General features: G+C 43.2%; 1 protein-coding gene across 3 annotated transcripts in view; it reads left to right on the top strand.

Moving 5' to 3' along the window:
* The window catches only part of LOC117352118 (mucin-2-like), an 85,459-nt gene extending 71,829 nt beyond the window's left edge, over positions 1-13,630 (top strand). For all 3 annotated transcript variants that reach the window (XM_033928254.1, XM_033928253.1, XM_033928252.1), the window contains 6 exons: positions 2,969-3,097; positions 4,315-4,413; positions 6,713-6,841; positions 10,780-10,825; positions 10,951-11,062; positions 12,519-13,630. In XM_033928254.1, coding sequence (XP_033784145.1) covers positions 2,969-3,097; positions 4,315-4,413; positions 6,713-6,841; positions 10,780-10,825; positions 10,951-11,062; positions 12,519-12,756 — 753 coding nt within the window. In that variant the 3' untranslated portion in view covers positions 12,757-13,630. The remainder of the gene's footprint in view (positions 1-2,968; positions 3,098-4,314; positions 4,414-6,712; positions 6,842-10,779; positions 10,826-10,950; positions 11,063-12,518) is intronic.
* The last annotated feature ends 9,980 nt before the right edge of the window (positions 13,631-23,610 follow it).

Genomic DNA, 23,610 nt, shown 5'->3' with positions numbered 1-23,610 from the left:
GGGAGTGGGTCAGAGCCGTTTTTCACACTTCGCGGTCCGGCTCTGCCCCTATCCCCCGTGAATACCGAGGGAGAAGTGTATTGCTATAACACAGACTGTGGTGGGTCCTGTTGACATCATTCACGATCATCTGTATTTGAGAATAGTTGGACAGCTACAATCAAGTTTTATCTGGATACAGAGGTTTTTTTTTTTATCCCACTTTCTTTTATTTTCTCTTTTAACTTTTAGGGTTCCTTTTGCTAAGGTGCGTTTTTAGCGCGTGCAGAACATTACCGTGCGCTACGCTTCTAGAACTAATGCCAGGTCAATGCTGGTGTTAAGGTCTAGCGCAGGACAATGTAGCATGCGCTATTCCACATGTTAAAGCCCTAACGTGGCTTAGTAAAAGGAGCCCTTAGTATAGCTATTTTAGTCCCTCCTTGTTTCTACTCTGAAATTTTGACCGTATTTGCTCTAAAGTGTGGCAGGAGTAGAGGGATTTCAGGGATGGAGCTCAAAGATGGGGAGGCCTCACTAAGGTTCCCGATATCTATCCTTCCCTCCCCCCTCCCCCCGCAAGTCAGAGACCATGGTTAAATTCCGCTAAGGAAGTTTATTTATGACCGCAGCATGGTTACAACACAATCCAACATTATATCAAGAACCAAATTCAATAATTCTGACTATGACTAACAATGCTCAACTAACAGTAATCTGCCAAATACAATACAGTACTTCAATTTATTCTAACTTCTAACATCCTCATCTCCCCATCCCCCAGAGGTGCATACCATCATAACAAGCGGGGGCCAAGCTGGGGTCTGTTCATCACTGCTTGGCCCGAGCTGCCATCCAAGCCTCCTGAGCCCTGTTGCTTGTCCACCCCCCCAATCGCCGTTCAAGTGATTGGGGGTAGCAATGGCCAAACCTCTGCTTGCCCCTCCATCCAAGAGGGATCTCTCAGCCATCGAGGGGTAAGAGCCCTCACTTTAGAGCGGCACAATCCTATTCCCTTACCAAATGTTCCCCCCCTTTCATTAAGCACTACCCCTGCCATAACTCGCGGCAGTGACACCTCACTTGCCGCAAGTTACCCAACCTGAACAACCTCATGCTGCGGCCCTTGGCATCAACAAACCACCCCTTGTGTTTTAGCATGTAGTCGGTTCACTACGTCAACTACCGCCATGTTATCAGTTCTGAATAATATGTGATGGCCAAGTAGTTGTGAGGCCCATAAAGCCAATACAATCAATATTGGGAATAGTTCTAAAAAGGTAATATCCCTAGTGATACTGGTATCGTGCCAGAAAGCGGGCCAGCACTCGGCACACCAAGCACCCTGAAAGTAAACGCATCCGTGAACAACTGTAACTCTTTGTTTGTTGCCGAATGCCTCTGCTAGAATGCTAACCCATTAAAAGTCCGGAGAAAAGCACACCATACCCGCAAATCAGCTCTCATTGGTGTGGTGACCCTTATATAGTGATGACTCTTCTTTACTCCCACCATTGCTAAGGCCATGCTATGTGAAAATATTCTACCCATGGGAATAATCCTCGAAGTAAAGGCCAAACGCCCTAGTAGAGATTGGAATTGCTTCAATGTAATTTTTTCTTCCCCACCACACTTCGTATCTCTGCTCTCAGCGTATCTAGCTTGTCCTGCGGAAGGCAAGATACTCTGTTCACCACATCCAGTTGTATTCCTAGAAATGATAGGCACTGAGAGGGACCAACAGGATGCCAAAAGGCGTAAAAACCCCTAAGGCCTCGTTACACTGTTGATGCAATTTCCCAATGAATAGGAAATCATTCAGATAATGCACCACAGCTTGATACCCCAATATCTGTTCCACCACCCAGTGCATGAATGTGCTGCACATTTCGAAGTACCTACATAATATGGGGCATCCCATGGGGAGGCACTTATTGTAGTAAATCGCCCTTTCAAACGTAAAGCCTAGCAACCCGAATGAGTCTGGATGAACTGGAAGTAACCTGAAGGCAGACTCTATGTTTGCTATTGCAGGGTGAGTGTCCGGCCCGGCCCTGATGATCGTACTAATGGCTCTGTCTATTGACGAGTAGCAGAGAGGCCACCTATTTTAAAGCTCCCACTGCTCCTCCCCCACCTATCCCCGACTAGCCCCTTTTTCTCCTGTCCTGTCCTGGTCCCCCAGAGCTCCCCCCCACACACACACTTTGTGCTAGCCCTTTGCTATTCGCCTCGGGCTTCTTCTTTATTTGCAGACGCATGCCTGCTCGAGAGTTCACAAATTTGGCTCCGCCCATGCTTCGCCCTAATCCTCCTCTGAGTGCACCTACTGGAAAAGTATGCGCTGGCCTGTTCTTTTAGGTGCAACCCAGTTTTAAAAGAGCCCATTTACGTGCCTAAATATAATGTTTGAGGGATGAAAATGGTTTCTAAAATTATCCGAGTCAATACTTAGTCAGAGGCAGTCACTAATCACCACCACTGCAATTAAACCTTGATATTCAGTGCACAGCTGTTCGAAACATGAAGACTGCGATTTTCATGTGCTAATTTTTGAAATCTTCGCTATTTGCCAATCATTTTTCATAACAATATTTTGTGCTGCTTTTATATATATTTGTTATTTTTTTTCATGACTTTTGCACAAATTCTCCTCATCCATTCGATTTGTATTATGCACTGTGCTATGCCGGTGGTCGGCTGTGAACTTTATAAATTAACCCTAAAACATTCATTCATCTCACATCGAGCACCACAACATACAAAGTGGAAGTTACACAGGGAATACGAAGCCGTGTGGTTATTGTGCTTTACTTTGTCCTGTTCTCGGACTTTGCGCATTCTCTTCCATAATTCTCTATCTCACCTGGTCTCTTCTCTGGCTTTGCTCAGATTGTTCTCTAGTCTCTGCATTAGATTTGTTGTTATAATATTGGAAGATGGAGCACAGTTTTACTCAATATATATGTCATTTCCCTGATTTCTCTAGCCTGGAATGTCTATTCCGACCACCAAAGACAGCTGTGAGGAGTGTCACTGTACTTATGAAATGGATCCAGAAACGAAACTTAATCTTGTCAAGTGTAAGCCCATCACTTGTCAGACAGCTTGCCCACTGGTAAGTCTCTTTTTAAATTTCGAAAGATGGCTCAATTAGCAGGTGTAAGTGCCAGTATTTGTTCCCTCACTCTGACCTAGGCACTTTGTCCTCCGCCCTGGAAACGCTTTCTCTCTTCCTTTCCCTTCTCCACAGACTTTCTTATTCTGTTCCCAGCATGCTCTGTTTTCTTTCCCTCCCCTCCATTCCCATCAACACAGAAAGGGCGGTAATGCATGGAATAGTCTCCTGGTAAAGGTGGTGGAGACAAAGACTGTGCCTGAATTCAAGAAAGCTTGGGACAGGCACGTGGGATCTATTAGGGAGAGGAGGAGATTGTGGATGCTGCGGATGGGCCATTTGGCCTTTATCTGCCATCATGTTTCTCTGTTTCTATGTCTTCCTGTCTGCTCCCTCTTCCTTGGCTCATCTGCTCACATGTAGGGTTATCAGATGTCTGGATTTACTCGGACATGTCCTCTTTTTAGAGGCCATGTCTGGGCAGCTTTTCAAAACTCGACACTTTAGGTTTTGAAAAGCAAATCGCGTGGATGCTCTCCCGACCGAGACGAGTAGGCTGAGGGGGCGGGTCTAAGGGTCAGGATTTTACATACATGGCACTGCAGCTCTCAGCATCAGAAGCCTGCACTACACACCAGCTTTCGTGGTGGTTCTATATCTACATGGAGTCTTATTGATGCTGATGTGTCATCCGTGCCTGCTCGCACACACCACACGCATGCTTCCTGCCGTCCAGCAACAGAAAAAACTAAACTGTTTTACAACTACTTTATAGGTCCGAGAACCTCGTGTTCTTCATATCTTGATACATGCTTTTGTCTCAAGCAACCCTAATGATTGTAATTCCCTTTTGAATGATGTCAAGTTCCGTCTTCAACTGATTCAGAACACCACTATTAGAATTATACACGCATGTCACTCCAACCATTTTTCTCTGATTTTATAGCTTCCTAATTTGTATATAATGGAGGCAGTGTATGCAAATTTCTTACATGCATATTAATTGTGGATATCTTGAAAACCTGACTGGCAAGGTTGGTACTCCAGGACCGAGTTGAGAAACACTGTGGTATTATACAGTATGTCTAATAACACTGAACATTTCTTAAAAACTACTTCTGACCTCTTATGTGCACAGACAGAGGGAGAGAGGCAAAATATGGAATCTAGTCATATTATCCTTTTTTTTCTCTCCACTTCCCCATTTTAAACCATAGGGCTTTGTGTACCAGATGAAAACTGGTGAGTGCTGCGGAGAATGTGTTCAGGAGGCATGCGTGATGAAACTGAAGGATAACACCACTCAAGTAATTAAGGTACTTTTGACTTTGGGTGTTCAGCTCCAAGTTTCTAGTCATAGAACATTTTACATTCAGTGTCCTCTGCCTGTGGTACAAGGAATTTGGACTTCAGCATTATACAAATGGGTAGGTTACCAGACGTCTGGATTTCCTCAGAAATGTCCTCATTTTGAGGACATATCCGGGCCGGACGGCTTTTCAAAACCCAACACTTTGTCCGGGTTTTGAAAGCTCTCCTACATGCAGGAGCGCATGAACGCGATGTCATTGAGTCTCATCTGCGGATGTGCTGCCTGATGAGAACAGGCAGCGGCGGGATTGGAGGCCAGGCTGGGACAGGATTGGGGGTGGGATCGAGGGCATGACAGGGTGGAACTGGGGAGTGACTGGGCCTGGGTGGGTGGGCCTGGGCGGGCCTGGGGGAGTGCATTGAAAGCAGTGCATGCAAATAGATCTAATGTGTATTCATTGGGGAAATCCTGAAAACTCAACTGGATTGCAGCCCTCGAGGACCGGAATTGCCCACCCCTGGTGTAGGGGGTCTGGATTTTCCAGACGGAAAATCTGGTAACCCTACAAATGGGCTTCGTTGAACAGGTCAGAGATACTTTCTCAATAAACTTGTACACATTTAGATGTGGGAGCTAATGCTGAGGAATATTTTCAAATAGGGCAATCATGGACAAAACAGTGTCCCAAGTTTCAAGTCTATTAAATGTTTGTTGTACACACAGTATCAAATACTTCAATGCGTATGACAATTTAAAATTAGGAGACGAAAATGAAACAATTTCTACAAATAAACATACAATGTAAGTAGCGATACAAAAGGGAAGAGGGGTGAACTACAATCTTTGAAGAAAGTAAGAGTATATTTAGGGAAAAACCAACATCAGGAGGGTGATGAAGAATGTTTAAAAAATATGGCTAAGCCTAAAAAAAAGGATAGGGGAGATTGTGACCTATACATAAGGTCTGGTTAAAATTAGGGATTACTGATAGATGAATTATCCTATCTATGACTCAAATGCGTCTTTGTACAGGTGACATTTTAATGTGCTTTTACATTTTTCTAATGATTGGTAAATTGTTCCAAAGCTGGGGTGCTTTGACTGGAAAAATTGTAGATCTTCTGGTCCGTTGATCTAAGTGTCCTGGCTGGAGAATATGGTATCAAAAAATGATCTAGAACTATTGGTGCATCCTCCCTTCCCTTTCATAGTCGTGTGACCTTTGACTCACAGACTCAAGAGTGATGTAGTACCCTTTGCGCTGCCTTGACACCCAGAGTAGCTGCCATTGTTCCCAACACTTGGAACAGCTCCATTTTGAAGGCTGTAGGACCCAGATGACCTGACTTTGCCTTATGAGTATAAAAGGGTTCAATTGTTTAGCTTTCCGCCCCCTCCAAAGCTTACTGTAAGGCCACCAGGCATTTTATTGCACCAAAACTTTGGAATACCCTACCCCAATCCATTAAATGTCTGCCAATCCTTCCCAACTTTAAGAAGGCCCTCAAGGCAGTGGTGAAGCAAGTGTAGGAGGTACTTGGGGTGGTGGTGCCCCCCATGCCTTCCTCTCCACCCCCCCCCCCCCCCGCTCCTTCCATGTCCCCATGCCACACTTGTGCCCTCCATTCCCACCCCCATACTTTTTTTAATTTTCGCGCTGGCTTTCCCCCTGATGGCACTTCCTATCCTCGCGCCCCAGAAGTGATTTCAGAGGGAGCCAGGCTGGTACAAGCAGCAGGCTAGAGCAGTTGTTCACACTAGTGATGATTTTAAAGAGGTATGGGGGCGGGGAAAGGAGGAGTGGAGCGGTGTCGGCACTCCTACCAAGACAGCGCCTGGAGCAGTCCACCTGCCTCAAGGCATAATTTTTTGAGCTGGCCTTTAAGTAATTCTTCTAGACCTGTTGGGCCCCTGCAGTGGGGAGAGCGTGAAATCCTTCCCTCTTGAACAAGTGCTTGCTGACTGTGCGCTATTCTATCTGTAAACATAAATAATGGAGCTCTCTTCTAACTGTTTGATTTTCGATTGTACGCCACTTTGACCATAGGAATTGCAGTATAGCAGGGACCAATTAAAGAAATAAAAACATATTATCTGTAGGTTTTGGAAAACTGTATCATCCTTGAAAAGCAACATTGATTAATGAAGAAGCCAAAGAGTTGACCGCAATGTTTCAGGCTCTGGTGTGACATCTGTGACCGCGCTGGGCCTATAAGAGGAAACCAAGGGTAGATTTAAAGTATTTCTGTCATTGTGTGTACTTAATTCCATGTTTTTACAAAGTGATTCAATCTTACTCTTAGCCTGGAGATAGGTGGCATAGCTCAGATACAAACTGCAGCCACTACACATGTGAAAAAGTTGAAGGCCAGTTTGTTGTGGTGGAAGAGAAGAGAGTATGTCCCACCATTGAACCCAAGGACTGCGAGTTGGTAAGTTCATTTCGTCTACAATTGCATTTTTTCATTACCGCAATACTTTAGGTAGAAAATATAGACGGTCTTTATTAGAGGATTACCTTTTTCAAAATTAAGGCGTGGCCAAAGGTTAGAGCAGTGGGTGACAACCAGGTTCAACTCCCATCACTACTCCATGTATCTTGGGCAGGTAATGTAGGTATTCCCTTAAAATGCACGCAGTGTTATAGAATAGTGCAGAGCCGCACCCAACCTGCACGTTAGGAATTACACCTGGTTTCAGTTGGTATAGCACCCATAAAAGGCACCAATCCCACAACCCCTCTTATAGAATACTGTTCTACTACAAAAACCAGACCAGCTCTCTATTCTCCAGACACCTGAAGGGTTTCGGGCTAACTGAACCCCTTATGCTAAGTGTTTGTTTGAATGTTACATCAGTAAGTGGGAACTGGTGTGAAAGGTTTTGTCCGAGTTCACCAGGGTTCAACACCGCCAAATGCACCAATGTGCTTGGCAGACATTACGCACTCACATCATTTTAAAACACTCTGTGGGCTAAATTAAACATATATAATTCGTAGTGCAAAAATTTTTTTTAAACTTCTTTTTTTATTTTTTCTCTTTAAACTATAAGTAAATGCAAAAATTGTTATCAATCGCCCAAAACCCTGGTGTCTATATAATGTGGAGAATTAAATTTAAATAGAATTCAAATAAATAAACCAACAATTCAACAATGCTTTTAAATGCCATTGGTGAAAAGCTCCCGAGAAGTATAAAGCCTGGTGAATTTTAAACCCTTAGTAAAATGGCTGAAAAACAGAAACTTATCTGCAAACCGCTGTTTTGTTTTTCATGCGGGGTTCCAGCTGATTGCCCTACAGAGCCCCGTTTCGTGTCCTTTGTCAGGGGCAACCTCAGGGGGCATCTCCCAAAGAAGTACGGATCAAAAGCTGGTTCTCCGTGAATACTGTTCAGCAATCACGGGGACAAATTCTCCCCATCCCCTTGTGGCTCTCTCCATCCCTGCCCCACCCCCGTGAGCTCTGTCCCTGATCTTCCTCTGTTCCTGCAATCTGTGTCCTCATCTGTACAAGCCTCGAACACTTTAAAATCATAAATGTTCGAGGCTTGTGTGGTTAAGGTAGAGCTTGCAGGAATGGGACAAGGGCAGAACTCGCAGGGACTGGACAAGGATATTGAGATCCCACAGGGACCGGGACAAATTTGTCCCCGTGTCATTCTCTATTGAGCACCCAAATTTTTCCGTACCGTTTACTGAATGCAGACCTTACTGGTTTCCAGTTAGCCAATGAAGAGCTGCTATCCATAAATTTTCATTGTACAACTTGGTGCCTACATTTATGCATCGATTGCATGCATAAATTTATAGAACAGTAGCACTTATTTGGGTAAATATACATTTAGGTGCTAGCTGAATGCTCAATGTTATTCTAGAAATGAACATGTGCAACTCATTTTGGAAGGGAGCATTCGCAGGGGAGGAGCATGGACAGGACCACCATTTACAAGAGCAACTGACTGAATACAGTAAGTCAGTGGCTTAGCAAGGGTGGCAGGTGCCTGGGTTGGTGCCATCCCCTGCCCTCTTCTCCATCCCCTGCTCCTTCCCCATCGTGTGTGTGCCCCTTCCCTCATACCTCTTCAACGAGCAGCATTTCTAACTTGCTGCCCATGTAGACCTTAGCTCTCCTTCTGATGTCACTTCCTGGTCCCATGACCAGGAAGTGACATCAGAGGGAGAGCTGAGGCCGGCGCAAGCAGCAGGTTGGAGCTGCTGCTTGTGCCAGTGAAGAGCTACCATCTAGACATGCATTTTTTTCTGAATCAGGACCATAGTGCTGGCACGGTCCATGGGCAGAGTTGACAGTTAACTGTTCAGAGGTGACACTCCGGTTGCTAACCAGATAAGTGATGAGATAAAGACATTAAAAAGCTGTCCTGTGTTTATCCAGGTAGCCACTGACGACGTGCCCAGATGGCACTGGCAGTCAACACAGAATCCAGATTTTCAGCACTGGTTATTACCGAGATATCAAATTTGAATATCTAGCTTTAATTAAGCCAGCATTTAAAAGAGAAATTCTGACTACCCTGATTGAATATTGGCCTGTAGATGCTTTAATTAGGCCTAAATGGTAGAAGCAGTGGTGATCACTGCACAATGGCCCAGATTCTAGAAACACATAGACGATCTAGGTGCCTGACTTAATTATTCAATTAGGCTTAATTATTTCCATTAATTGAAAATTGCAATTAAAAACCAATTAAATTAGATGGTAGTCATCTACAATTTCCGAGACACCTACCAGAAAGTAGGGGTGGTTAAGGGCAGATTTTGGGTGTGTTTTGCCAGTAGGTGCCAAAAATTGGATTTAGGCATCAGAGGAGAGTGTGGCACAGTGGTTGAAGCTACAGCCTCAGCACCCTGAGTTGGTGGGTTCAAACCCTGTGTTGCTCCCTGTGACCCTGGGCAAGTTGCTTAATCCTTCACTGCCCAAGGTACATCAGATAGATTGTGAGCCCACCATGACAGACAGGGGAAAATGTTTGAGGACCTGAATAAGTTCATCTAAACCATTTTGAGCTGGGTGAACAATGTAAAAATTGAATAAATGAATAGTGTGAAAAGTTTCAGCTTCTGATAACCAGAGCTGGTATTGTGACATCATAATGCCTCATTCCACCAATGCCTAAGAGCCAACCTCATCAGTGATGTCAGGCTTCACTGTCCTATACTTGGCTCACTTTTGCTACATTTTGATTTCTAGAGTGGTGAAGTGGTTAAAGCTACAGCCTCTGCACCCTGAGGTTCTGGGTTCAAACCCCTGCTGCTCCTTGTGACCCTGGGCAAGTCACATAATTCCCCCATTGCCCTAGCTACATTAGATAGATTGTGAGCCCACTGGGACAGATGTAAATCACTTTGAATGTGGTTGTAAAACTAGAAAAAGGCGGTATACAAGTCCCAATCCCTTTCCCTATTTAGGTCAAGAAAACCCTAACATGAATAGGGGGTGCCTAAGGTTTTCACACCTACTGCTACCTAAGTCCAATTTAGGCACTGCTAGGCCCGATTCTATAAACAGCGCCTAACTCAAGATTGACAGCCGCTATGCGCTGCATTGCTTGGCGCCTGTCTTTTAGGCACCATTTATAGAATCTGGGCCAATGTCTAGTCAATGCACCTGCCTATATGTATATCATCACTGAATATATGTATGAAAACAAATGGCAGTGTAAATTGACCCCCTTGTTTCTCTAGTTCTTTCTGTTTTAAAACTGGTTTTATGGGCTGTAGAAGCATGTTAAGAACATAAGAATTGCTGCTGCTGGGTCAGACCAGTGGTCCATCGCGCCCAGCAAGTCCGCTCATGCGGCGGCCCTCAGCTGAGTCTAGCCTTACCTGCGTACGTTCTGGTTCATCAGAAACTTGTCTAACTTTGTCTTGAATCCCTGGAGGGTGTTTTCCCCTATAACAGCCTCTGGAAGAGCGTTCCAGTTTTCTACCACTCTCTGGGTGAAGAAGAACTTCCTTACGTTTTTACGGAATCTATCCCCTTTTAACTTTAGCGAGTGCCCTCTTGTTCTCTCCACCTTGGAGAGGTTGAACAATATCTCTTTCTCTACGAAGTCAATTCCCTTCAATATCTTGAATGTTTCGATCATGTCCCCTTCAGTCTCCTCTTTACAAGGGAGAAGAGGCCCAGTTTCTCTAATCTCTCAGTATACGGCAACTCCTCCAGCAGTTGATGCTTTACTGGGTCTAGAGTGGTTACCACCACCTTTCCTTTCAGCCAATAGTTCCCACCAGTTCTGCTTCAAACTAGGCCACATCCTATCATTCATTCTTTCTACTGTAGATACGTTCAGGCCTCTGTGTTTCACATGTTTAGCTTCCATTCACCTTCGTCTTCATTTCTTTAAAGGGAACCATTGTAATGAGCGAAGATGGGTGCTGTGAGCAATGCAAACGTGAGTAAAACTACTGCTCTACACTAAGCCAAATGCAAACAAAATATATGATTGATGTTTTACTATGCAGATGGGCAATTTGAAATGTAGTCATGCATTTTCCAATGTTTTTCTGTCTGCCACAGCTCAACAAGTATCTTGCAAGGTTGAGAAATCATCCACAGTTCTGATGCATGGTGGATGTGAGATTACAGTTGATTTGGCCTATTGTGAAGGAATCTGTAAAAGTTCTTCCACGTAAGTGGCAGCAGGGCAAGAGCACTGAACCCATAGCAGAGAGATGGGGTAGGGTGCGGTATACATTTAAATCACTTTTCTGGGACTAACCATGTATATTCAGCAGTACTTAACCGGGCGGTGCTACTGGAAATGCCCAGTTAGGCCCTGATTCAGTAAACGGCACATTAAGTTAGGTGATGAGAGGTGTCCTATCACCTCCTAACTTAACCAATCAAAACGCCTTTTTTTTAAAAACAAACAAAGGTGTCTTGCGGTGCCAAAAGCCACTGTAAGCGTAGATGCCAGAAGAGGCCCAAGGCATCCTTAGGCACCTCTGTAGCCACAAGATAAGCACCCTAAATGTAGGCTTTAAAAACCCTGGCCTTTAAAAAAAAAAAATAACTGTGATTCTATAAACAGTGCTGTTGCGTTATTGACATGCGATTGGTGGCCTTTTCTTGGGCAGCCACCGATAACAGCACCGTTTATACAGTAGAATCTGGCCATGTGCCTAAGCTCGAATCAGCCATTTTGTGGGTATTCTCAGGGCAAGATTTGGGGGCCAAAAAAATGGTCCCAAAATGGAGGTCTCATCCTTTATTTGGGTCATCACCCAGTGACCAACCGACAACCTCCCGGACTTGCTGCAGGCCTGCCGTTAGGCCGGGACAGGAGGGATCCCGATCGACCGATACTAACAATTCCCCCCTTCCTCCCTGCCTCCCTCCGTCACGTACCTTTTCCCTGGTGGTCCAGTGGCGTATCCCACGCTGAACCCCCTCCTGCCGATTTCGTGGTCAGCAGGAGCGAGCTTTTCGAGTGGGGTAGTGGGGAGAAAGCAGTGCTGGATGGGCACAGGGGGAGGAGAGACAATTGCATTAAAAAATGTTTATGCCGTTAAAAGTTTAATCACGTTATTAATGTGTTAAATCTACTGCTCTAGTTATGATAGTATGCACTAGTTGGATTACACAGACTTAACATGGGAGCAAATAACATTAGCATGCATCCTGCAAGTAAAAAAAAAAATGGCCTAGATAGAACAATGTAGCATTAAATCAGGGCTTAGAACATGGGAAATTCCTGCATTAAAACACGTTAGGACCAGAGTTTACTGCTCTTATCCCCCCCTTTAATCAAGCCACAGTGGAGTGTTTTAGTGCAGGCTATGAGTGTCGGAGCATTTACCTCACTGGCCTGCGCTGAAACGCTTCACCGCAGCTTGATTAAAAGGGGTCTTAGTAAAAGAGCCCTAAGTTAGTCAAGGTTCTACAAAGGTTGTGAGGAGCACCGAGTTGAGTCTGTTCTCAGAATCTGATGGAATTGCTCTTTACACTGGACTATCGTAAAAGAAAACCTATCAGAAAATAAAGTCGACATCGCTACCCTACAATGTTGAGAGACAGAAGACATTTTCTAATTATTCTGAAAGCAATTTTTAAACATTTTTTTCTTTCCATTTTTGTTCTATAAGGTATTCAAATAAAACAAACGAGATGGAGCACAAATGCACTTGTTGCCAGGAGCTGAAGGTTAGCAAGAAAGAGGTGCAGCTGAGCTGTCCAGATGGAAGCAGCGTTGGATACTCCTACATTTCCGTGGACGAGTGTGGCTGTAAAGACACTGCGTGTGTCCCGGACGAAGGCACTCGGCAGTCAAACCCGCAAGAAGCGACAAGGAGAAGAAGATCCTCGAGATGGATCAGAAAGTAATTAGAATCGTAGCTGGATGACCAAAATATTTTGTACATTTGCTAAAAATGTCTATGCTTCCTGCTCATAGTTCAGCTTCTGCTATTACGATAGTTGTAAGATATTTGAAATGGACTCGCTGTCTGTGGAGATGAGAGGAACTGGGCAAATAAAACATTAACCAGCAAATCGATTGTGGTCAAATGCAAACTTTGGATTGGTCTCAGCCCCCCCTTCGAGGGCTGGGGACGTAACATTTTGTTCAATATGGGGGGACTGTCATTTCAAACAACACAGATCTGCACCTGTGTCTCTGAAATTTCCTTTCCCCTGGTCTCGCCAAGTCACTCCCGGAAATTGACAGCCAACAATTCCCTTGAAGCGCAGCCCGTACCTGGGTGTTAGCACTGTGGCCAGATTTTAGGCGTATACTCTGTTCAAAGAGACATAACAATTCCACAGACTTTGCCTTCTATTTTGCAGATAATATTTGATAGCTTCCAGATTGAAGACTATATTTTACTCGTGTTAGAGTTTCTTTAGGGGGGTTGGGGGGGATGGAAGTGGTTTCATGTACAGTGAAAAACTGCTGTGGCATACTCTGTTTACAAAATGTAAGAATGATTGGTAACAATAAGCAGATCTCGGTCAGACTGTTTACATACTTAAAATGAAGGACTTTGTTAATAGTGATAAACCTAAAAATGATAATATGAGGTCATGTCTAGACAACCAAACTTCTATTTATAGAAACTAAAAAATTTGTTCATGTCTGTTTATGTAATTATTAGGATTTGACTTTTGGAGGGGGGAGGGGAGGACTGCCATGTTTTCTATGCTTGATATTTTCATCTTGTCTAGAGTTATGCCTCAATAAACTTTTAGCATCATCAAATATTTGGCTCTGGGAGTATAATATTTTAAGTTTCTTTCATTACCATTAGACACACCTACCATTCGACACACTTCTGTTTTCACTTCAACAAATGTTTACTGAATTTACTGGAATGGCTTCAGTTGATCATTAAGATAAATGGCGGGTTTTCTTTCAAACTACTGGATTCAGAAAGACAGCGAGAAATAGCTTATATGCACTATTTTTCCTGGCATAAAATGGGACCGTCCCCCCATTATTCAACACTATTTGACTGGTCAGGAATGTCTCCTGGCCAGCCAAATAGCACATATTCATCTTCTCTCTCTCGCTGAATATCACAGCGATATAGGATTAGAGAGGTTACTTCACTTTCTTAATTTTTTTCTGAACTATATTTCAGTCTATATTTTATTTTTCCTTTTGTAATCTCTCTGTCACAGAGAAGAACCAATGTGCGTCCAGATTGCTCCCCCTAGTGGGCACAGCTATATTAGCTTTGCAAGGAAAAAAAAGCACTGGATTGTGAAAGAACAAGGTTACATTTCTGTATTGGGAAGAGCAAAACCTTCTAGAAACTTTGTTCTCCTGCCTCAAGAGAATATTTCTCTGCCAGGATTACATTTCGCCTCTCTCCTCTGTCTTTGGCTTTGTTTGTAATAAATTTCCTGAAAGATCTGCTTGTGCTGTATTAGTGAATGCTACTTTCCATTAGAGAATGACACAGGGACAAATTTGTCCCCATCCCCACAAGATCCCTCTCAGTCTTACCTTACTTAATTACAGCAGCGGAGCAGTTTGCAGAGAGGATCCTTACAGGCTGCCATCGGCCTCCACAGCTGTCGTTTCCTCTGCTGCGGTCCTGCCCCTCTTCTGACATTAGGGGCATGATCGCAACAGAGGGAATGTGCTGCTGAGGACAACGTCAGCGTGCAAGGATCGCTACAGCACCGGCGATCCTTGCTGCAGGCTGCTCCGCTGCTGTAATTAAGTAAAGGTAAGCCCAGGAGGGAAGCCAAAGGATGCTGCAAGGAGTGCCTAAGCGTTGCAGCACTTCCTGAATGACCCTCCCCCCTCGCTCTTTAAAACAAGAGCGGAGCGACAGTGGACAGGCATCAAGAGGCAGCGCTGCCACTCCTGATTTAGGAGACCTGAAGGTATGGGGAGGAGGGTTGTCACTGAATCGGCCAGGCTGATTAATTTTTTTAAACAAATCGATTCACCCGAAGTGAATTGGTGAATCAATTTGAATTGGAAATCGGGCAGCACTAGTGCACAAACTTCATGGGTATATAAGATTGGATGTCAGCAAGTTGCCATTATAGCAACTGTAGTTGTCATGGGGAAAAAACACGATTTATAAGACACTGAAAAAGTCATGATCATCGGCTACTGGGACAAGGGTGGCAGCATTTCAGAAATGGAGTAGTCTGTGAACTGTTCACAGGCTGCTGTGGTTAAGCTATACTCTAGACAAATGGAACCTTGTTGACCCAATGTAGCAACTGTGGGGTAGCGTGAGCCATCGATGTGAGAGATGACCATTGATTGCACAGATTGGCATACTACTGTGGATTAACCCACCACCCAAATGAGCCAGGGGGCTTCCAGATGTGTGTCCACAACAACTGTACAGCAAACCCTGATGCGAACAGGGCTCTAGAGCAGACAGCTGAGACTGCACCCATGCTCATGAGGGTTCATTGCTAAAAAAAAGGCTGCAATTTGCACAACAGTACCGATATTGGATTTGCACCGACTGGCAGAGGGTTGCCTTCTCCAACGAGTCACTTTTTGAGTGCCATCAAATGGATGGTCGTTGGCATGTCAGGTGTGAAACTGCTAAGAACACACACCCAGCAACTATTGTTGGATGTACAGTGCACAAGCTGGTGGCAGCAACATTATGGTCTGGAGAATGTTTTCTTGGTATGGTCCATGTCCCTTGATACCCCTGGAAGGCATTCTCAACTGATATGGGTCTCTCCGTCCTTGACGATCAAGTATACTCCTACATGTCAATGGTCTTCCCTATGGCCGCTGGGATCTTTCAGCAGGACAATGTGATATGTCATACCACCAGAATTGTTCACAAGTGGTATCGCAGAGCACGACCAAGACTTCCAGCTACTTCCTTGGCCTCCTCATTTGGGACCACCTCGATCAACATGTTCGACAACTGGATCCACCACCATGCACCAGTCAGCAACTGTTGGACTAACTCCAGTCTGAATGGCTCCAGATACCTCTAGAAACCACCCAGCATCTTACTGTCACTCCCACGGCGTCTGGCTGCTGTCCGTGCTGCCAGAGGTGGTTGTTCTGTATATCAGCAGGTGGTCATAATGATGACTTGACTGTGTAAATACAGCTTAAAGAAGACTATGAATAGTTATCCTGATGCAACACTAAACATCAGTCAGCATCCAGATAATTCAGACTGCCAGCTTAGAACTGCATAACCTGAATATGGCCCAGCACTGCATATGTAGATCTAATTCAGCACAAAGTGAACAATGTTTATAAAACTGCTGACCACATGGGCTAAAACGGAGGTAACAGCTAAAATGCTGACTTGAACTGTATTTCCACAGGAAAGAAATGATATTGTTTTATATCAAGGATTATTTGGTGAAAGATTTGACTTAATTTGAACAGTTAGTAATTTTTTTTTAAACATTAAGCATCTCGTCCACGTGCTCAGTTCCGTGCAGTCGGTAAACCCACATTTACCGCAGTCTGCACAATGCTGCTAGCAATACATCATTGGCTAGGTCAGGTGTGTCATACCATCACAATAGGTAACAAAGGTTTCACCACAAAAGCTTTTGCATTTATTGTGGAAGAAAATAAATGTGATAATATATGGAAGACTAGGCAACTTGGAAGGGGGAGGAAGGGTCACTCGAATGGCAGTGAGCCAAAATCCTGGGCGGTAGGAAGAGATTAGTAGTGGCATCTTGGTAGATCCACAGATGATGGGGGTATGAGAGGACTTGATGTACCATTTTAGAAATAAGATACATAATATGAGAAACTTAGAGAAGGAAACTAGCAAAGCGGAGGCCCCCATTCCACTTATTCACTACCCTGGGAACACCTCTGTATGCATAGGGTTGCCATAATGGCTCCAGTAAAAGGAGGATGGATTGATACATCCATGCATCACATGAAAGAATGTACTCTTAACATCTTTTTATCAATGTCCTGCTAAGCAGTTTCCAGCTATGTGGGAGTCCTCCTCTTTCAGTTCTACTGGTAAGGGCAAGTGTAATAATATTGCGCTTCTAATTGTGAGGGACCTAATGGTCCCCTGTGACTCAAAAAGTGCAATAGCATTGCATCTTCCTCCCCTTACCACAGGAGTGCTGGTGAAGGGCTACCATGCATCTAGAACATGGTTTTTTTTTACATTTGTACACACCAGACCATTTTATAAAAAGCTTATGACAGCATAAAGAGGCCTGTTTAATATCCTACGTTCGGTGTTTAATGTTAACATAGTAAGTGACGGCAGATAAAGAGCCGGAGGCTGTAATGGGGGAAACACCCTCCAGGGATTCAAGACAAAGTTAGACAAGTTCCTGCTGAACCAGAACATATGCAGGTAAGGCTAGACTTAGAGCACTGGGTTTTGACCTAAGGGCTGCCGCGGAAGTGGACCGCTGGGCGCGATGGACCACTGGTTTGACCCAGCAGCGGCAATTCTTATGTTCTAAAAAAAAAAAAAAAAGAGAGTGGTCCATCCAGTCTGTCCAACCATACAAGCTCCATAAATTAATTTAGTTTAAATGGTCTTTTTTTCTTAGATATTTCTGGGCCAGAAACCCAGAGCCCTGCCCAGTAGGGTGCTTAGGTTTTATCTACTAGAGTCTCAATCCAGCCCATCTTAACCATCCCAGTCATCGAAACCCTCCCCAGCCCATCCTTCCTGAAACGGCCATATACAGACACAGACCGTGCAAGTCTGCCCAGTACTGGCCTTAGTTCTTCAATATATACCATTATTTTCTGATTCTAGATCCTCTGTGTTCATCCCACGCTTCTTTGAACTCAGTCACCGTTTTCCTCTCTCAGGAGCGCATTCCAGGCATCCACCACCCTCTCCGTAAAGTAGAATTTCCTAATATTGCTCTTGAATCTACCACCCCTCAACCTCAAATTATGTCCTCTGGTTTTACCATTTTCCTTTCTCTGGAATAGATTTTGTCCTACGTTAATACCTCTGAAGAATGTGAACGTCTAGGCATGTAACATTAGGCATCTTTTATAGAATCAGAGCCAAAATGAAAGAGTAATATTAAGAGTCATAGGGAGAAGTATAACTGGGCCTGGTGGCCCATTGCATTCTGATGCCCATGTTACAATGTCTTTTATTTGGGCAGGGTTCATTTCTTATGCATTAATACTGTACCTTACAGTAGACTCTCTCTTAACCGGAACTCAAGCAACCATAAAAAAAATAATAATAATAAATCAAAGAAATACTGTAATACTTTAAATAAAAATGAAAATAAAATCAATTTAAGTGTAAACGTGGCATGCCACACCTGAGGACGCCCATGCTTTGCCTACCACATGTCCGGTAGTTTGTCTGGAACAGTTTATGGTATGGCATAGTATTGGCTTATTTTTAATAGTAACTCTCAAGCAACCAGAAACTACATGGACGCTGGTTAACTGAGAGTCTACTGTATCATCTCTCCTGTCTCTCCTTTCCTCTGGGGTATACACATTAAGGTCCTGGAGTCTCATCTTATATATTTGTCAATACATATCTTACACCCTTTTGGTAGCAGGTCTCACCATCTTTTTCTATTGGCAATACGTTGTTTGAATTTTAGATATAGGGGTAGATATTAGCCGGGATGCTATATCGAAATTCAGCCAGCAAAAACTTAGTTGGTTATATGGGAAATTGAGCCCATAACTGGCTAAAAGCCACATAAAGGCAGCCCTATGTATGTGGTTATCTTAGTGGGTGAATTGCTGAATTTTCCAACTTAACCAGGTGAGTGCTGACTCCATGCCTGTCCCGGGAGCACCCACAAAATGGGCTTGGATGCTAACTGGGCATTTGCTATCCAGTTAGTCCTGACATGTGATCTCCTGGCCATTTAAGTTGTTTTCAATATTAACTCCTTAATTACTTGTCTTTTCCAGACCCAAGACAAGTCAAAATTCAGATACTGTAGTTATACTTCTCCCTATGACTCTTAATATCCCCCTTTCCATTGCTTTTGTTGCGTTATTTCCCTGTTTTAGATCATGAAACAAGATAATCTTGAAGTCCCTTTCCTGACTGACATTCTTTCTTTTCTTACCCATCATGTATCGCTCCCTTGAATATCTGTACCTTAAATGCATGATTCCGCATTTCTTTCCAATCTGGACTATTGCAACTCTCTCTACCAGGGTATTATGCAATTAGAAGACTACAGATTATTCCGGATACGAGCACCGCAATAAAAATGATCTTTAACGCCCAAAAATTTGATCACGTCACCTCACTTCTGGAAAAAAAGCACACTGTTTACCCATATCCCACTGAATTACATTTAAAATACTTTTCCTCACCTTTAAGGTGCTAATTAACCACCAGCCTACATTCATTGATAGATTGTTGATCCCGTACTTCAAGATTAATGAATTAATTTGATGGGGAGGTGGGGAATAAGCCGGTGATGTCATAAGGAGGCAGGAGAATAAGTTACTTCTTTTCTCTTGAAGAAATCCCAGTATGGGAAAATGTACTCCTAAGTCTGAAAAATGAATTAATTTAGATTATCTAGATTTGTGAATAAGTAATATCTAGAATCGTGTGTCCATTTTTGATATTTTTGCAAATGGTCTTTATTATATTATTTTACCATTGGAATTTGGGTTGTTTTGTGGTATTTCCAATGAGTACGCACAAGAGAGATTTGCATGTAATGGAGGTGATAGGCAAACAAATCTGTCTCATCCGTATTCGTTAAGGATATCCTGAAAACCCTACTGGTTAGTTTTCTCTCAGGACAAGTTTGAGAACCACTTTCTTGGACCATTACTCAAGTTTTCTCAGATCATTCCTGCCCTGTCTATACCTCCAGGGATGTCTACTCAGTTACAGTTCATAATTTTCTTAGCATTAATCGCAAAACATGCTCAAAATAAGTAAATGGAGTGGCAAGGTAATAAGAACAAAATATAAAACAAGAATCAAATGTCCTTCAAGAAATGTTAATACTCTTATATAAATTACTCCTTACACAGCCTTCTATATGTAATAAAGGAGACCCAAGTAAGGGAGGAGTGAATACACACACACACAGATGTGTAAAATACTGTACATAAAAAGAAAAAATTAATTAAAATTTTTTTTTTTTTAAATATCTTTATTCATTTGGAAGCCATAAGTAAGTGCAACATATAAAACAATCATATTACACTCTAAAAACACTTAAATACAATTAAAATTGTAATCTATGACAAATAGATATATCACCCCCCCATAATTATATTCAAAAAGTACACTCAAATTAAGAAATTAAAAATATGTTCCAACCCACCCTGGATGTGTATGACCAAAGAGCAAAATCAACAATCACTCTGCAAAACTTTGTCAATGGCTCCCAAATCTTCAGAAACTTTTTGTAATGTCCCTGTTGTATAGCCATAATACGTTCCATTAAAAAAAATTTTTATACCACATACAACTATGCGGTTTCCATATCACATACATAAAATCTTTCCCTACGATTATCACATATAACACAGACATGTCTAAACAACGTCATTAATCATCCCTGTTATAAACAGGGATAGAGCGCAAATTCAAGTAATCTATTGATCTGGCACCTGCAGGCAAACATAAATGTGTGAATTCTGGAACGATTCCAGTGTATTCTTTGCTTGAACTCCTATTGTGCTCTATGTAAGCTGCTGCCAAAGAAGGCAAGGTTCTGTTTTGCTGATTTCGCAAATATTACTATGTAATCCAAAGACAGCAGACCAGTTCATTCTCAGCAATGTCCCCTACTCAGCCACCAAATATACAGAGATTTGATAGTGGCGTGATCCTAAATTACAAGCATGAGTTAATCTAACAGCTCTTATTACAAATATGGGGATCAAATTTACCCCATCTTTTGCCAAACTCTAGTCTGGTTTTTAGCACAGGCCACAGCGGTAACGGCTCAGCATCAGAGCTGTTACGGCTGCGGCCAGCGCTAAAACCCATGCTACGGTTTTGTAAAAGGGGTGTGTGTGTGTGGGGGGGGGGGGGGGGGTATTTACTTAATAGAATTTATTTCCCGCTTTTTTGAAGAAATTCACCCAAGGCAGTATACTAGACATAGACAACAAACAATTATAGCAGTAAAATTTTTCAAACAACAGCACACATTGTGGCATAATATGCTCCGTGGAGAGCAAAAGAAGTCCACCGAAGGAATTCCACAAAGAAACAGCAGAGCTAAAAGAAAGGAACTGGATTGAGGGGTAAAGATAGGTGTAGAGATGGGTTGTAGGGATAGGAGTAGAGGTAAGTTACAGGAATAGGAGTAGAGATAGGTTATAGAGCTAGTCAGGGACCACTGCTCAGGCAATGGGCCGCCGCGCGAGCGGACCGCTGGGCGAGATGGACCTCTGGTCTGCCTCAGCGGAGGCAACTTCTTATGTTCTTAACTGTGGAACTGATGATCTTGATGAAATCTTTACTCAAACGAGGTGCAGAATAAAACCAAAATGAAACGCAACATAAAACACAGTAAAAGGCTGAGGTGTAGGCCCGACACGGCCCGAGTTTCGGTCGTAGAAGACCTTCTTCCGGGGTCCGGGACTGCTATAAACCACAAGTTAGAGTTTGCAAAATGAGCAAAACAAGACACTGTGTACGGTGTGAGCGTTGCCGATCAAAGCGATGCCTACTACCGATTTGGTTTTAATCCGCACCTCGTTCAAATAAAGATTTGCTCCGTACAATCTTAACACAATACTAGTATGCATTAAAACATCTTAAATGCAATAGAGTGATACACAGAGCTTATTTCACACACTCGCAGCTTGTGTCTCTACTGCCCAGCGTGTTAAATGTACCCAGGGACATAATAACATTTACCGACTGGCTGGGGGGTCCCCAGGACAGGGTTGAGAACCACTGATTTAGATCATTCCAGCATTTTAATCGCTAGTTCTATCCAATTTCTCTTTTAATTGTCATTTTTAATGATTGTACACCGCATAGAACTTCACGGACCTGCGGTATATAAACGGATTATTATTATTATTATCCACATGCTGACCCCAGATTTTTACAAGCCCTAGGCACAGACTTAGGGCTCCTTTTACTAAGCCACGTTAGGGCTTTAACGCGCATGCTACATTGCCCTGCGAGCTAGACCTTAACGCCAGCATTGAGCTGGCATCCGTTCTAGAAGCGTAGCGCGCGATAATTTCTCGCGTGTGCTAAAAACGCTAGCGCCCTTAGTATTCCAGTTCCTAACTCCAGCCCTTAGTATTCCAGTTCCTAACTCCAGCTTGGATGATGAACATATCAATCTCTGCAAGAGAAAGGGACCTCCCTAATCGTCTTCAGGTAAGCAGAAGCGTGGTTTGGCCTTTTCATATTTCCAGGATCTATTGCTCTTGAGACCTGTTACTCTGGGTCATCCAGTTCTTGTACAATCTGCCTAGCAAATGTGTGAAAACTTGAAAACAAACAAACCTAGATCCTGCCTTTTCTTAGGTCGGTGCATTTTATTTGACAGTTTTTGTTCCCCACTAAAACACTCCTTTATTAGCAGTTTTCAATTTAACAATAAATATCACTTGTGTAAAGAGTGTTGCATTGTTATCAGAAAGACATTCGAAATAGGCTCAGTACGGTGGTCAAGTAGAGCTAGCTGCAGGAACAAAATCCACCCTTCTGCTTTCAATTCTTAAATCCTAAGTCTTGCATGGCCACAGGAGTCAGGGGTATACAACTGGCTGCTGGAGGTGGTCCAGAAGTGAAGAGAGAGAGTAGGCTTATATGGATGGAGCACAGAGAGCGTGCAAGGTTGGGCAGACTGGATGGACCGTTCCGGTCTTTATCTGCCGTCATTTACTATGTTACTATGACTTAAACGGGATCAATTAATACCCACAATGTGGCTGAACGATGATATGACCGGAAGACAGTGCTGGGCACATGGCTACTGGAAACAAGATACTTAGCCCTATGCACCTACACTAAAAGTGGGCGTGGCTAATGGCAGATCATGGGCGTGTTTTCGAATCAGGTGCCATTAGACTCTGATATTGGTGCCTAAATGTTAGGAGGCGGAGCGTCGCCTATGCAGGCTTAGGCAACGCTAAGCGTGAGTCTATAATAAGTTTTATTGACCCGGTGCCTAAGTTTAGGCGGAGTTTACACAATCAGAGCCTGAGGCCGTAAGTCTTGTTTAGTACAATGGCTTTTCTTTAAGAGAGACGCTGACAAACTATGTTCCGTTCTTATATTTTTGTTGTGCCCTAATTGTACCAGTGGTGGGTTGCGTTACACAGCAGCAAACTAGTGCAGAGTCATTATTAATCAATCTGCACTTTGAAAAAGAAAGTTAATTGTTAGTCCGTCACAAGAACAATGTAAGGATATCACATAAATTGAATTAAAACCTCACAAAAATACATTATTTTCCTAAAATTACATGCTTCAGTTGTTCTGTGAGGCATAAGACTGACCACTGAAGATTTCGGAGTGGAGGCAAAATAGTTTTAAAGCAGTGGTCTCAAACTCGCGGCCCACCAGGTACTATTTTGAGGCCCTCGGTATGGCTAGGGGTGCCAATGTAGGTGCCTAACTTAACCCCCTTTTTCAAAACTGTAACACTATAAAGGACTTTATACACCTAATAGTGCTAAAAATTCTAAATATTATCACTGCATTATAGCTGAATACAACGGAGCAGTTACAGAAAGAAAGTTTTGGTAATAAGATTCTGCTTGTGTTTGGGACTTTGGGCTAGATTCACTAACCC

Source organism: Geotrypetes seraphini, chromosome 19 (genome assembly GCF_902459505.1).
Source record: "Geotrypetes seraphini chromosome 19, aGeoSer1.1, whole genome shotgun sequence".
Lineage (NCBI taxonomy): Eukaryota > Metazoa > Chordata > Amphibia > Gymnophiona > Dermophiidae > Geotrypetes > Geotrypetes seraphini.
Note: the sequence above shows the minus strand (reverse complement) of the source record. Positions and strands in the feature narration are given on the sequence as shown.